This window comes from Dinoponera quadriceps, unplaced genomic scaffold, assembly GCF_001313825.1.
Source record: "Dinoponera quadriceps isolate SergipeBrazil2010 unplaced genomic scaffold, ASM131382v1 scaffold5042, whole genome shotgun sequence".
In the NCBI taxonomy this organism is placed as follows: Eukaryota; Metazoa; Arthropoda; class Insecta; order Hymenoptera; family Formicidae; genus Dinoponera; species Dinoponera quadriceps.
This window is the reverse complement of record NW_014558971.1, coordinates 1-13,555: the sequence shown is the minus strand read 5'-3', so window position 1 is coordinate 13,555 and position 13,555 is coordinate 1. Positions and strand designations below refer to the sequence as shown.

The 13,555-nt window shown below is 34.3% G+C and overlaps 2 protein-coding genes across 2 annotated transcripts; one reads left to right on the top strand and one right to left on the bottom strand.

Annotated features, from left to right (window-relative positions):
• Positions 1-5,659: 5,659 nt before the first annotated feature.
• LOC106750004 (protein NPC2 homolog) lies at positions 5,660-9,654 on the top strand. Its single transcript, XM_014630007.1, has 4 exons — positions 5,660-6,377; positions 8,846-8,959; positions 9,202-9,380; positions 9,462-9,654. The coding sequence occupies exons 1-4, from the start codon at positions 6,296-6,298 to the stop codon at positions 9,564-9,566; spliced, it is 480 nt and encodes a 159-aa protein (XP_014485493.1). The 5' UTR covers positions 5,660-6,295; the 3' UTR covers positions 9,567-9,654.
• A 1,376-nt stretch (positions 9,655-11,030) lies between these two features.
• On the bottom strand, positions 11,031-11,730 carry LOC106750002. Its single transcript, XM_014629999.1, has 2 exons — positions 11,595-11,730; positions 11,031-11,496 (listed from the first exon to the last, which is right to left on the bottom strand). Exons 1-2 carry the CDS (start codon positions 11,717-11,719, stop codon positions 11,031-11,033), a joined length of 591 nt encoding a protein of 196 aa, XP_014485485.1. The 5' UTR covers positions 11,720-11,730.
• Positions 11,731-13,555: the final 1,825 nt, after the last annotated feature.

The following is a 13,555-nucleotide window of genomic DNA, read 5'->3' as shown; positions in this document are numbered from 1 at the left end:
GTATTATTAAATTAATTCAAAATTTTGAGTATCATAGATCTCTCTCTCTCACTCTCTCTCTCTCTCTGTCTCTCTCTCTCTATCTATCTATCTATCTATCTGTCTATTTATCTATCTTCAATAAATATATAATATAATTATATGAATTTTCAGTTATTCTCTTACCCTGTAAAATTGACAAATTTCATTATAATGAGCATCGAATTCATATAATGAACATTGAACAAATTATTTAATAATAAAATAAGTTGTATAAAATTTAACAATAAATATATTTAAATACATAAATTTTCGTTTTTGTCCTCCATTAGGTAATCTCTATTAATCTCTATTAATGTTTTTACTTTTACAGTACAGATAGATTATAAAAATTGTCCTAAGTTACAGTCTGTTCAACAAGAAAGTGTGGGTGATATTTTTGTAGAAAATCACAGTAGCGCCATCTAATTTATACCGTTTGAATCTTTAAAATAATTTCTTTTCTGTAGTGTATATCAAAAAGTTACGTTGAGTAGTTGTTAAAAGCAAACATTATTTTAAAAAGTGAGTGAACAATATTTGAAATGTTACGATGCGGTATTCCTTGTTTTCCATTCTAAAAGACCAAAATTAATAATCGCAGCAGCTGCTAGAGCAATTGAAAAGTCAGAGGCTTTCGTAAGGAAATGGGTAAATCAGTTCAAAACCGCTGGAAATATTGACAAATTGCCAGAAAGGACTATCTCGTGCGACGACTCCGAAGGAGGACAAAACAATCTTCCGTCTCTTTCAGACAAATCCCAGCCTTATCCTGCGTCAGACCCAAGTAAAACTCCACTAAAAGAGTTTACATATGCGATCAGAAGCTGCCTCTATAAAAATGATATGGCACTTCTGTTCTTCATGAAAAAACCGCTGCTGTCAGAAAAACATTCTTAATAAGGAATAGAGTGGGTACAGGAAAATGATAATCGAGATAGGGAAAATGTCATCTTTACAGATGAATCGTTCTTTTGGGCATGGTGTCCCGTATCGAAAACTTGGTCAACGGAGCAAAAAAGAATCCTGCAACGCACTGCAAAACATCCAATAAAAGTTCATATTTAGGGGTTCTTTATTAAACGCGGGGTTTTTGGCTGCTTATATCCTGCTACTTATTTACACAACATTTAAATGCAGAGAAAATGCGGTAAATTTACCAAAAATATTTATTAAGGTCTGCTAAAAGGTTTTTTGGTGAGGAGAGATCGAAATGGGTACTGCAAGACGATACTGACCCGAAACATCGTAGTCGGCTATGTATTACGCTCGAAAATAGCATAACTACGATGGATTGGCCGGCATCATCTCCGGACGCAAATCCCATCGAAAATGTATAGTAATACTTTAAGATGAAACTTAAAGGAAAACGTGTCTTAACTCTAAAGCAGCAATGCATAAAAATAGTAACAATATGGCGCTTTTTACCTGCAGAATACGCCGAAAATCTTGTCGAAAATGTGCAAAAACCGTGCCAAACAATAATTGATAATGGAGGCGACTGGATCAAATATTAAGTTATTGCACATTATTAAAAAAATCTTCTAATTTCCTTAAAAAAAAACTTGATTTTATTTTTCATTCTTTTCAGATTATCACCTACACTTTCTTGTTGAACAGACTGTAATTTGTGTAGACACAAAGTCGACACACAGATGTTAACAGAAGCCACATAAATAAAAATCATTAATTCTTTAATCATTTGCGGTGTTCATCGTGGTTGACTGTTTGCAAGTTCCGTTTTCTTATAGGAATATTATGAAATAAAGAACACGTACTCATTATTAAAACATATATTTATCTATAATAAAGTTACATCAGCTTGATATTTATAAATGCTCATAATATAATATTCATTAAATATTAGGAGTAACCATAAGTATCCATAAGTAAACAATTTTTTTTAAAGAGCTCACTTGTCATTAGTTCTGTATCGACCGTACAATCGAGAGGACGTTTTCCTTCATACTATCTATAGAAGCACCCTGTTAGCTAATTATTGCGAAGAGTTTAAAATTTTCTTATTGCAGTAAAATGGCGGACTTTACACCTCCTGAAAGTCATATTCGTAATTGCATACATTTTAATTTTCATGTAGGATTTAGTGCAACAGTAACAACGAGAAAAATTTGTGATATATATGGAGATGTGTTGAAGGTTAACAAACGTCAGCGTTGGTCCAGGAGATTTGCTGTTGGTGATTATGGCCTGTCTAACAGGCCTCGAAGTTGACGACCAGTTAAATTTGATGATTACACTTTAAAATCTTCAATGCCGTCTGATCCAAGGTTAAGTGTGCAGGAAATATCAAAAAGCTTTGGATTGATTTGGTCAACTCGTCAACATAGACACCTGCATGAAATCGGGATGGTACTTAGACGAGGAATATGGGTTCCACACCAACTATCCGAGACCAACAAAGATCTTCGACAAACAGTTTGCACTTCAATGCTTACCAGATTCTGTAGAGATCCATTTCTACCCAGGATCGTCACCGGAGACGAGAAATGAATCCTCTATGACAACATGAGACGTTCCAAACAATGGCCATTTTCAAACCAGACACCAAAACCAACCCCAAACTAACATTATCCCTGAGAAAAGTTTTATTGTGTCTTTAGTGGGATCGTATAGTTCACTTCGAGTTATTGAAACCTAGAGAAACAATCACTCCAGATTTGTATTGCCAACAATTACAACGGCTGTATACCTAGTTGTTGGAAGATAGGACAACAGAAAAGGCGTAATACTTCAACATGATAACGCCTGGCCACATACAGCGAAACTCTCCCAAGAAAAATTAAAAGAGTTATCGTGGGAAGCTCTAACGCGCCCATCATACTCCCCAGACATCGCACCGTCTAACTTTCATTTGTTCAGATCTCTGGAGCACTCCTTAAGAAATAAAACCTTCAATTCTAAGAGCTCACCTTGAATCTTACTTTGCATCACGGACATTAGATTTCTACAAGAGAGGGATTTAACTTTTGAAGCGGAGATGGCAAACTGTTATTGATAATGACGGAGATTATATAATTGATTAAAATATAAAAATGTTATTTTCCTACAAATATTTGTTTACAAATGCAAAATAATTGATTACTTACCCCTAATATATCCAGGAAATTGATTGTGTATCTCAATAGTGAAAATTACACTAGTGAACTCTCGTTTGATTTAATAAATTTTACCATAATAAAAATTCGACATATCTCACGTGAGATTATTCAATAAGTAATTTCGTATAGAACGGCATCAAATTCTGTCGTAAGGATATTGTATTCTCACTTTACATATAATCATTCGTGCGTATTTCTCTACACAAAATGAAAATAGGAAAGGTGAAAAAAGTCGACGAAAGTACCTATTCGAACTCCAAAAGACGACAATGATTATGTATGCAAAGTAAAAATATAATATGCCTAGGAAACAGTTTAATGCTATTCGACACAAAATTATCCGTCGAACAATCTCACATGAGATACAGTCTATCTAATAAGAGCGTGACCGTAATAAGACGATAATAATAAGACGTAACTTTTAAATCATTTAATATAAGAAAAATGAAAAAAAATATATACATTACATAACTAATCCTACAACACTTTCGTATTAAGTTGTCCAATCACGCAATTATCAATTATTGCCTGACATCTTCGGAGCATATTTTCTACTAATTATACAGCACATTCTCGAGGTAGAGATCTCTATATTGAACGAATCTATTTTATCGCGTATATTTTTTCATGCTATTACATTTTGATTAATGTTTAGATATTTTCAATTGAATTTGCGTCTAGTGATCGTGGTGGTCAATCTAATGCTTTGATGATATTTTTCTCCTTTCATTAGGAGCAAAGACAACCCTAATGTTTTGAGCCATTGTCCTCTTGGAGGATGCCGATCTTTACTTCGAAATCACTGTTTCGGCAAAAGATATTAATGCTTACTGGTAAATTTTGACTTTGAGCTTCTTGGCACTTAAATTTTCCGTAGAGAAACCTGCGAATTGGATAACAGGGAGAATCGAATATACACTATGCGACAGTTATAATTAGTTCTGTTTCAAACGAACTGTTTTATCGTGCTAGTTACCTCCGTGCGCTTGGCCCGCACTCATTTGAGACAAAAAGTTAACGACATCGTCTCAAAACATATATTGATTCGATTTGCCCTGTGATCAGATTAGATTCGATTCGGCACTACCCTACACTACACTCCGGCATTTATTATTAAATATATTGTCCTCTAGTAAAAGTAAAATAATAACTGAGACTCTCTGTATAATGCGTCGTAAAACAAGAGTTCTTTTACTCAATCTTTCAAAAGTTTTCGATGTGACGATTTCCAAAAAAAAACCAGGTTTCCAAAGTTTCCCTTTTATTAGACTGATTGTATATTGCATTTTCATCATGGTGAAAGTCATTCAATCAAAGGAATGCTCACTTTTGTAATTCTCATCATGTTTAGAGATACACAATTGACTCGCAGATCGCAGATTTCTACGTAGCAGCTTGCGATCCAACTCTGCCGGCATTTCCTGTGACAGAATGAGAGGAAAATTATTGCATTTTTTCTATAAAGAAATGACGGAATACGGGGAAAACCCCGAAAGCAACGTGTCGACGTGCTTCAAGGTGGCGGCATTAGTTGCCATATGGAAGCCGCGCAAACTTCTTCAATAATGATGAATCAAGCAGCTGAATCTGTATTGTTTTGCTTCATATTGTGCTTTTACTACGCATCATGCGTCGATTTCTGCAGTTGCGGTAAGTACATTTCGCCATTCCCTTAAATATTAAATAAGACTGCCTCGAAAATATTACAGGTGGATCGTACTAATTAGAATTGCCTTTGAAAGCGCGCTTTCGCTTCGAAAAGGAAATTTGATCACGGTATCAGAAAATGACGAAACAGAGGAATGTCTATTTGATTTATACGCATTTTTGGTGCAACATGCCTTAATACCTATTTCAGAGTAGGAATAGTAATTTTTTTCAAAAAGTACATTTTTGATATCATTACTCAAAAGTGTAATTGTATTATTGTTAATATTACTAATCAATAAAAATCATTACCAAACGTTATTGAAGGAAGGCAACTTCAAACGACGAGGGCAATGTAACATATTATTTTTCAACCCTAATTAATTCGTTATTATTATTATTTGTCGTACTCTTATTATATTAAAAGATAATTTATATATTCAGCAGTTCTAGCCAGATTCCCTGAGAGCGCAAACCAATATAAAGACATAAATAAAGTTTACTACAAATTCTTCTGATTTTTAATGTTATGTTATTTTTAATGTTATGTTATTACATTACATTTCTCATTTGTAATTGTTATCATTTTTCTCTTTCCTCTTGCATTACTTCCAAAATAAAATAACAAACGCAATGCTGGACGAAAAGCGCTGCACGTTCGGAAAACTGTTTATTGCACAACTGTTTGCTTTCGAGAAAGAAAGACCTTGAATATCTCTTATTCATGAGTCACTTAATAATACAGTTTATTATTAAATAGAAAGAGTAATTATTATCATACAGGCTTTTGCTAATTCTAACGTCTAATCGACTTTATCTGTTTTATATCTGACAAATATCGATAAAAATACATTTGCTAAATGTATCAAGAGAATCGATTACGTACTTTAGTAGTGAGAATTATACAAGTGAGCTTTGATTGACTAACTTATACCTGGATATAAATTCGACATAACTCACGTGAGATAAGTAATTGCGTAGAATGGCATCAAATGATGTTGTAAGGACGTCGGATCTCACACTTTGCACATAGCCTTTCGTATTTATTTACATGAGATGAAAGTACAAGAGGTGAGTGAGACAAGTCGTCGAAGATACACAATCGACTTCCAACAGACGAAATTGGCTATACGTAAAGTGAAAATATAATATCCATGCGATACTGTTTAATACCATTTGATACGAATTTATTCGTCGAATTATCTCACATAATATATATCAAATTTTCATCGTGGTGAAGACTACTTAATTAAAAAGAGTTCACTTTTGTAATTCTTTCCATGTTTTGGGATATACGATTGATTCGCAAATTGCAGATTTATACGTAGCAACTTACGATCTGACTCAGTTGGTATTTTCTTTTACAAAATGAGAGGAAAATTATCACATTTGATACAAAAGGGAATGACGAGGTACGGGGAAGAAGGCGAACGCGGAAGCGACATAGTGGCGCGCTTCGAGGTAGCGGCAATAGTTGCCTTACGGAAGCCGTGCACGCTTCTTCGATAAAGATGAATCAAGCAATTGCATCTGTGTTGTTTTGCGTCATATTGTGCTTTTGCTACGCATCATGTGTCAATTTCTGGAGTTGCGGTGAGTACATTTCACCATTCTTGCAAATAATAAGTCTCATTGCCGCGAATATCTCACAAATACATCGTACTAATTAAAAGTGTCTTCGAAAGCGCGCTGTTGTTCCGAGAAGGAAATTTGATCGTAGTATCAGGAAGTGGTGAAACAGAGGAAGGTCTATTTGATATATGCACATTTTTGGTGCAACATATGTTTATTTCAAAGTTGGGAAAGTTACATTTTATCAATTATTTATTAAATGTGTTTCGCAAATTTTGAAAATATTTCTTATAATTTACTACTGCTTATTTCACATATACATACATTCTATATATGCAAAATTACGACAGAAATATTTTTGTCGTTTTCTTCCAAGAAATACCTGTATGATACCATTATTCAAAAGTGTAATTATTGTTAATGTTACTAATCAGTAAAATCTCTGCTAAGCGTTATTGAACGAAGGCAACTTTAAACGGTAAAGACATATTAATCTGTTATTTTTTAATCCTAACTTATTCGTTATTATTATTGTTGTTATTGTTATACTTATTAATATTAAAGCATAATTCATTCAGTGACTCTGACGAGATCCCGTTGAGAACGCAGACGAATCTAAAAAAATTAATAAAGTTCACTAAGTTTTTTTACGCCTTTTAATCTCACGTATTATTAATCTCGTTTGTAATCGTTATTGTTTCTCTTTTCCCTCTTGTATCGCTCCAGGAATAAAATAACAAATGCAATGTCGAGAGAAAAAAAACTGCACTTTCGATAAATTGTTTTTCACGTATTCGGCAGTAAATTCGAGAAAATATTCATTATCTATTCCTTGAGGAAGAAAGATAGGTCTTTAATATCTCTTAATCACAAGCCTCTTAAAGATATTGGTTTATGTAAATGAAGATAATACATATTTTTAAGCCGTTCTTCGCCTAATACTTTTTTTAACGATCATCCGAGTTCTTGCGACTGTCTCATATTTCGCTTTTTCTAAACAACTGTTCTCGTGTTATTGTTTTTTTTTTATATTTCATGGGTTATCTTATTTTGATTTGCGACCTCGCATATCTTACATTCTGTTATTCATTGTGTGTAACGCTGATATCAAGTATTATTATATTATTAAATATATATCATTGAATATTACATATTATTATATTTTATTCTCACAAATTAAAAATCTATTTTCTTAAGATCATGCATACCTATCTTTCTAATCACCAGAGTCTTGTTTGTTGGTGTAACGCTTTATTCGCGCTTGTTTTTTTATTCGAAGTGGTATCATATTTATTCGATCCTTCTTTATCACGCATTCGACAAATTTAAAGGAATATAGACTTTCTGTTTCGAGAAAAGAACGTCCACCTTCTTAATCAAGAATAATTTAATCATCAACACAAATCATCCTATAACTTTGTGCTATTTATCCTTGTGCTTTATCCATTAATTATCGATATATTCTCTTCGACCGATATCCAGAAAGGACGTTTTAGCGTACGGATTGAAGCGTACAGATAGCTCGAGAAGGGCAGAAAAGCCATGGGAACAAATAAATCTAATTTCAGCGATTGATCGGATCTTGGAGCTAAATAGAAAAATATTATTCCACTGCTAATAAAAGCGATTAATCAATTAATTTTCCTTCTTCAAATAATAGTTATCTTAGCATAGGATAACTTTCTTGTATAGTTCTAAAATATCATGCTCAGAATTTTTAGAAAAGCTTATTATCACGTATTCAAAAAAAGAATTTTAAAACCTTATCGCACGGAAGAGTTAAATTCGGTTAATCTAAAGTAACGCACACAAACGCGCGCGCGTGCGCCCACACACACACACACACACAGAGTCATAATTTTGTATAAATTTTATATTCTCGTTCGAAGTAATAAACGTAATAGAATTTGGAACATATTTTGAAGAAATTTCTTTTGATACTTTTGATAAACTTGTAATACATTTGTGGACATATACTTATGAGAAATACTTGAAACAAAGTAAAATTTATTTACTATATATATATATATATATGTGTGTGTGTATGTAGCATGTATATTTCTATGTGTATAGACAATGGCGAGAGCGAATTTTCGCCAAAAATATTAATTAACTCTTTCGACCTTCACAGAGGCATATGTTTACAATTTTTTTACGACTTTTAATCTCGACTTTTAAAATCGACTTTTCATAAAATATTATTTAATGAGACGTCACTTAAAATAGATCCTGTATGTTAGTTAATTTGGTGTTAGTTCCCTTTTAATAATATCAGAAAAAAATGTGATCATTACTGTGTGATTAAAAGTTAATAACAATGTTACTACAATAATATTATTAATTATAAATATTAATACACATATATTCGCGCACACATTAATAGGGATACAAAATGGAAAGGGGAACCTGTGTGCGTTCATTAGTTATTTATTTAATTTTCCATACTAATATGTAAAACTACATTAATATTCATTTATTTCTTATTTCAGGCTCGACACTAGGTAGGTTCACGGATGTTTCAGTTATAGGCTGTTCCACAAAGGACAAAAGATGCATCTTTATACCTGGCGCTACTATCGTCGTATTCATCAAATTTATACCTGGTAAATATTCGCAAGATTAGAATACTTTCGTTTTATTTAATATAAATAAATTTGACATAGTCCATTAAAAAATTTGGATTAATCAATTAAATCTTATTATACATTTCATTTCGTTCACAAATTTTATTACGCAATACTTAACATGGATTTAATTTATTCCGTTTTATTAAATATTTTCAATTATCATTTATTCTGTTTTAAATATAATTTCCACAATTGATTTTGATATGTTTGTTCTACAGATGTTGACATCCCACAAGTATATGCGCGTGCGCGTGCCGTAAAAGAGGAAGGTGATGTACATTTTGTATTCGACGAATCTGACGTTTGCAAGGATCCGTACAGCCTAGTGCAATGTCCTTTGCAAAAGGACCAAGAGTATAATTACACCGAAATGTTTATCTTAGATCCGAATACCCTGGTAAGCGTAATTTTGTAACTGTTGATTTTTTTAAATGGATTTCGACCAAACTGATTAATAAATTTTCTCGTCTCTCTTCAGGATTATAGCATAACCCTTGAATGGGAGCTTGTAAACGCCGCAGGAGAGAAGATAGTGTGTGTTGGGATTCCTGCCGATCTTAGAAATGCTACTCGTTCAGATTGATCCGATGTAAAAGTATGCGAGGGAAGCTGATTAAATTTTTTTGTAACTCTAATGTTTGCTAATTAAAAATTAATGATTTTTTCAAAGATTTCTTCTCGTTAATTTGAAATGAAATATCAAATTTCCCTTATGTATGCGTGTGTGCATGCATGCGTATGTGTTTATATATATAGCCATCGATTTGCGCCGTATTTCGAAATTGTCGTGTTGGTGCGTTGGAATTGAAAACTAGAATTTCACACCATGCATGAAAGCTTCTGTATCCTTGCTTCTGTTATCTTGATTAATGACGTCAGTTGTGAAAAAAACGTACGCCCGCGTTGTTATTAAATATGGTGAATTAAAAGGATATATATGCAAAAAATAACACTTAATCATTTGAGCATTTGCAAAAATATTCCGGAAAATTTCCTTTTTTCTTAACAATCAATAAATAACCCTAATTTTAATATGAATATACCGCTTTCCCTTTTAATCTATTTTTCCTCATGATTTTGTCATTTGAATTTTACGACATTTAGTGAATATTAAAGCAAAATAGGAACATTTTTCAGAATATTTCATAAAAGGACTTAATCGATCACATTGTTATTTTATCGACGTATCCTTTTATCACAATATATTCCACATGAATTTTGTGTGTGTGTGTGTGTGTGTGTGTACGCGCTCGCGTGCGCGTGTGTATAGGGACATATTTTCTTGCTTCCAACATAATTATTCAAGATCATTGCGGCGAGGAAACAGGAACTTTAACATGTTGGCTGTCGCGAGAGTCGTCAGTGACCAACATTATGATACTACCGCCTTTCATAAAGTATCTTATAAAACACAAATAATTGTATTTTAATTATCACTTGTATATGACTGATAGAGAATCGATGGATGAAGTGAAATATGCTTGAAATAATTTCATTTATTCACCGTATATTTGACAATGGTAAATGTTAAGAAAACTGATGCCACCTCCGATGGGCGTGACCTTGACATATGTTACCAGGGACATGGTCCTGAGTAACAATCAAAAAGTTTTATGCGTCTCTGATTGTTCATTAAAACATTAATAATAAAAAATATTAAAAACACGTATACGTATTTACCATAGAAGACTCACATACTGTGACTTTGATCTTGACATACGGGGGCGGTCCGATAAGTACTTAGCCTACAAAAGAAAAACGAAAATTTTGGAAAAGTGGCGATTTATTTCTGAACATAGTCTCCTTTTAACTCGATACACTTGACCCAGCGATGCTCCAACTTCTTTAACCCATCTGAAAAATACGTTTTCTCGAAGTCTGCAAAGTAGGCCTCCGTGGCGGCGATGACCTCCTCATTCGACTCAAATTTCTGCCTGGCGAGTGACTTTTTCAAGTTTGGAAACAAAAAAAGTCGCACGGGGCCAAATCTGGAAAATACTGTGGATGGGGCAGCAGTTCGTAGTCCAATTCGACCAATTTGGCCGAATTAATTATAAATGTTACAGTGAGGTACTCCTTCTAACTCATGCCTCAAGTGATGAAAGTAATCACGAATTGTATCCTTATTCACTGCTGCTCGGCTAAGAGGAATGTTGCGACCTGTTCTGCGAGTGATATCAGGATGTCTCTTTAAAAATAGCTTCACCCAGTCAATTCCAGGCGTATTTTCTTTGAAAACTGGCACAGTTCGACCCATTTTGTCAAGATAAGATCTTACTATCACCTTCAAGTCCCTGATTGAACATGGGAAGCCGTACGTACCGACTGCCACAATGAGAGCGCACAAAATCTCTTCTTCGTTGGGTGAAAACACGGTAGGATGTCCTGGTGATTTTTTTCGTGAAACAGGATTTGCAGGCTGTCCTGGTTCTGGAGGTGACTCAACCGCTGCTGCACTTTCTGCCTTTGCTGACTTGAGGTAAGCACAAATGGTTCCAGTCGGAATGTTGAATCTATAACAAAGATGTAATATTGTTGTTAGTTAGGTAGCATCAAAGGAAGGATTCGCTTGAAAGAAGGTAAACAAAAAAAAATAGAAACGAAAACTCACTCTTCCGATGCAGCTCTTATAGTTGCCTTTCCAGCTAGGCACTTCTCGACAGCCTTTGCCAAGGCGAGTGGTGAATAATTGCGATAATGCCGAGCTCCCAACTTCCGAACGAAACGTCGCGGCATGTTTCCTTGTCTCCAATGAACAACAAAACACACGTTAACACGATGTTCAAAGTAGCCCCGTCTTTTACCAGGTGACAAAACTTTGTTCAAAGTAACCCCTACAAGTTCCCGTTTGTTACCTAATTAAAGATGTAAAATTAAAGAAATGAGTTAAAGACATGAAACAAAAAAAAATGTTGCTAAATAGATTGATAATCAATGTATTACTCACATGAAACAATCCTGCAGCCACACACGCCAGGCCAGATGAAGTTTGGATGCGTTTATCGAAACACTTGTTAACACTGATACGACGAAAAGGCGCGCAGAGGCCCATGTTGGCCAACATGTGCACTTATCGCAATCGCAGCACATTCTATGTATAATCCTTGAAAGTTTAGAACCAACCAGGGGTCGCTAACTTAAAAATTGAGTCCGCTAGAAGGATTTGCGTTTTAAAAGCGCGATCGTATAAAGTAGCCCCTCGTGTTCAGAGTAGCCCCCGTTTACGGTAATTTTGAAAAATGATAAAAAAATTTTTGAAATATTAGATATCGGGAAATTATTGAATTAGATTGAAAACTACATATATTAATGAAATGGAGTCAATTAACCCTTAGCTGACACGCGTCAAAATAATAACGTATGTGCTATATGGGGTATTTTGGACCCCAGCAAGAAAAATGTGTATAATTATTTTATTTATCAATATTGGGTTAAGCCTCGACTAATACTAGGTGACGCCATAGAATCAAATTTGGCGCGCAACTATGAAAAATTTGCGTTCAAAAACACTTTGGTGTACTTTTAACCCCGTGTGTCAGCTAAGGGTTAAGAGAGCAAAATTTCAGCAAAATATGTCCATCAGGATAGACAATGTGTCGCACAATTGAACACAGTGTACGGAAGTGTGCACAACTTTGCTGAAATACCTTAATTTGTGAGACAGTCGTTAGTTGACGATAATATATTAAATGTTCGCAAATATTATTATTTTCAAATAAAGCAGGTATTGATCACTCTAAGAGCGATCAATAGTGTCATAAGCCTATGCTGACCAATTATAGAACTTAAAACATCATTAATCCTTTGCGCTCGAGGCCTTTTTCGCTCGAGCGAACCAGCAACTCGAGAGGAGTTAGCTACTCCCACTTATTTCATGAGTTTTTTACAGTTAACTTAAAATGATTTCTGACACAATATATTAATAATACAAATAAGTTTCCGCCGTTTTCAAAAGATGGCTCCACTGACAAGATTACTTTGAAATTGTCAGATGTAAAACATCATATAGAAAGTTTGCACCTGGCAACAACATAACCTTAAAATACTATTGACTTTGTATTGGCAGTATACATTTTTTCCTTTCGAAAATGTCGAGTTTTGTACCGAATAAGCGTCATTTGCAGGAAATTTTGATTTATTTCTTTGATTTAAAGAAATCTGCTGCTGAGGCGCATCGGTCACTTGTAGAAGTTTACGGTGATGCTATTTTAAGTAAGAGAAGTTGTTGTGAGTGGTTTCAAAATTTTAAAAACGGCGAGTTTGACGTGGAAAATAAAGAACGCGAAGGAAGGCCAGTAAAGTTTGAAGACGCTGAGTTAAAGGCATTATTGGACCAAGACTTATGCCAAACTCAAGAGCAGCTCGCAGAAAACTTGGGAGTGACTCAACAAGCGATTTCAAACCGTCTCAAGACCATTGGTATGGTACAAAAGCAAGGAAATTGGGTTCCGCATGAACTCAAACCCAAAGACGCCGAACGCCGTCTTTTCACATGCAAACAACTTCTCCAAAGACAAAATCGGAAGGGTTTTTTGCATCGAATAGTGACGGGGGATGAAAAGTGGATCCACT

Coding starts and splice junctions, on each gene's coding strand:
- LOC106750002 (XM_014629999.1), bottom strand. CDS start 11,719: ATGCCGCGACGTTTCGTTCGGAAGTTGGGAGCTCGGCATTATCGCAAT. Junction 11,497..11,594: donor ATAAGAGCTGCATCGGAAGA/GTGAGTTTTCGT, acceptor TCTTTGTTATAG/ATTCAACATTCCGACTGGAA.
- LOC106750004 (XM_014630007.1), top strand. CDS start 6,296: ATGAATCAAGCAATTGCATCTGTGTTGTTTTGCGTCATATTGTGCTTT. Junction 6,378..8,845: donor TGTCAATTTCTGGAGTTGCG/GTGAGTACATTT, acceptor TTCTTATTTCAG/GCTCGACACTAGGTAGGTTC. Junction 8,960..9,201: donor ATTCATCAAATTTATACCTG/GTAAATATTCGC, acceptor TTTGTTCTACAG/ATGTTGACATCCCACAAGTA.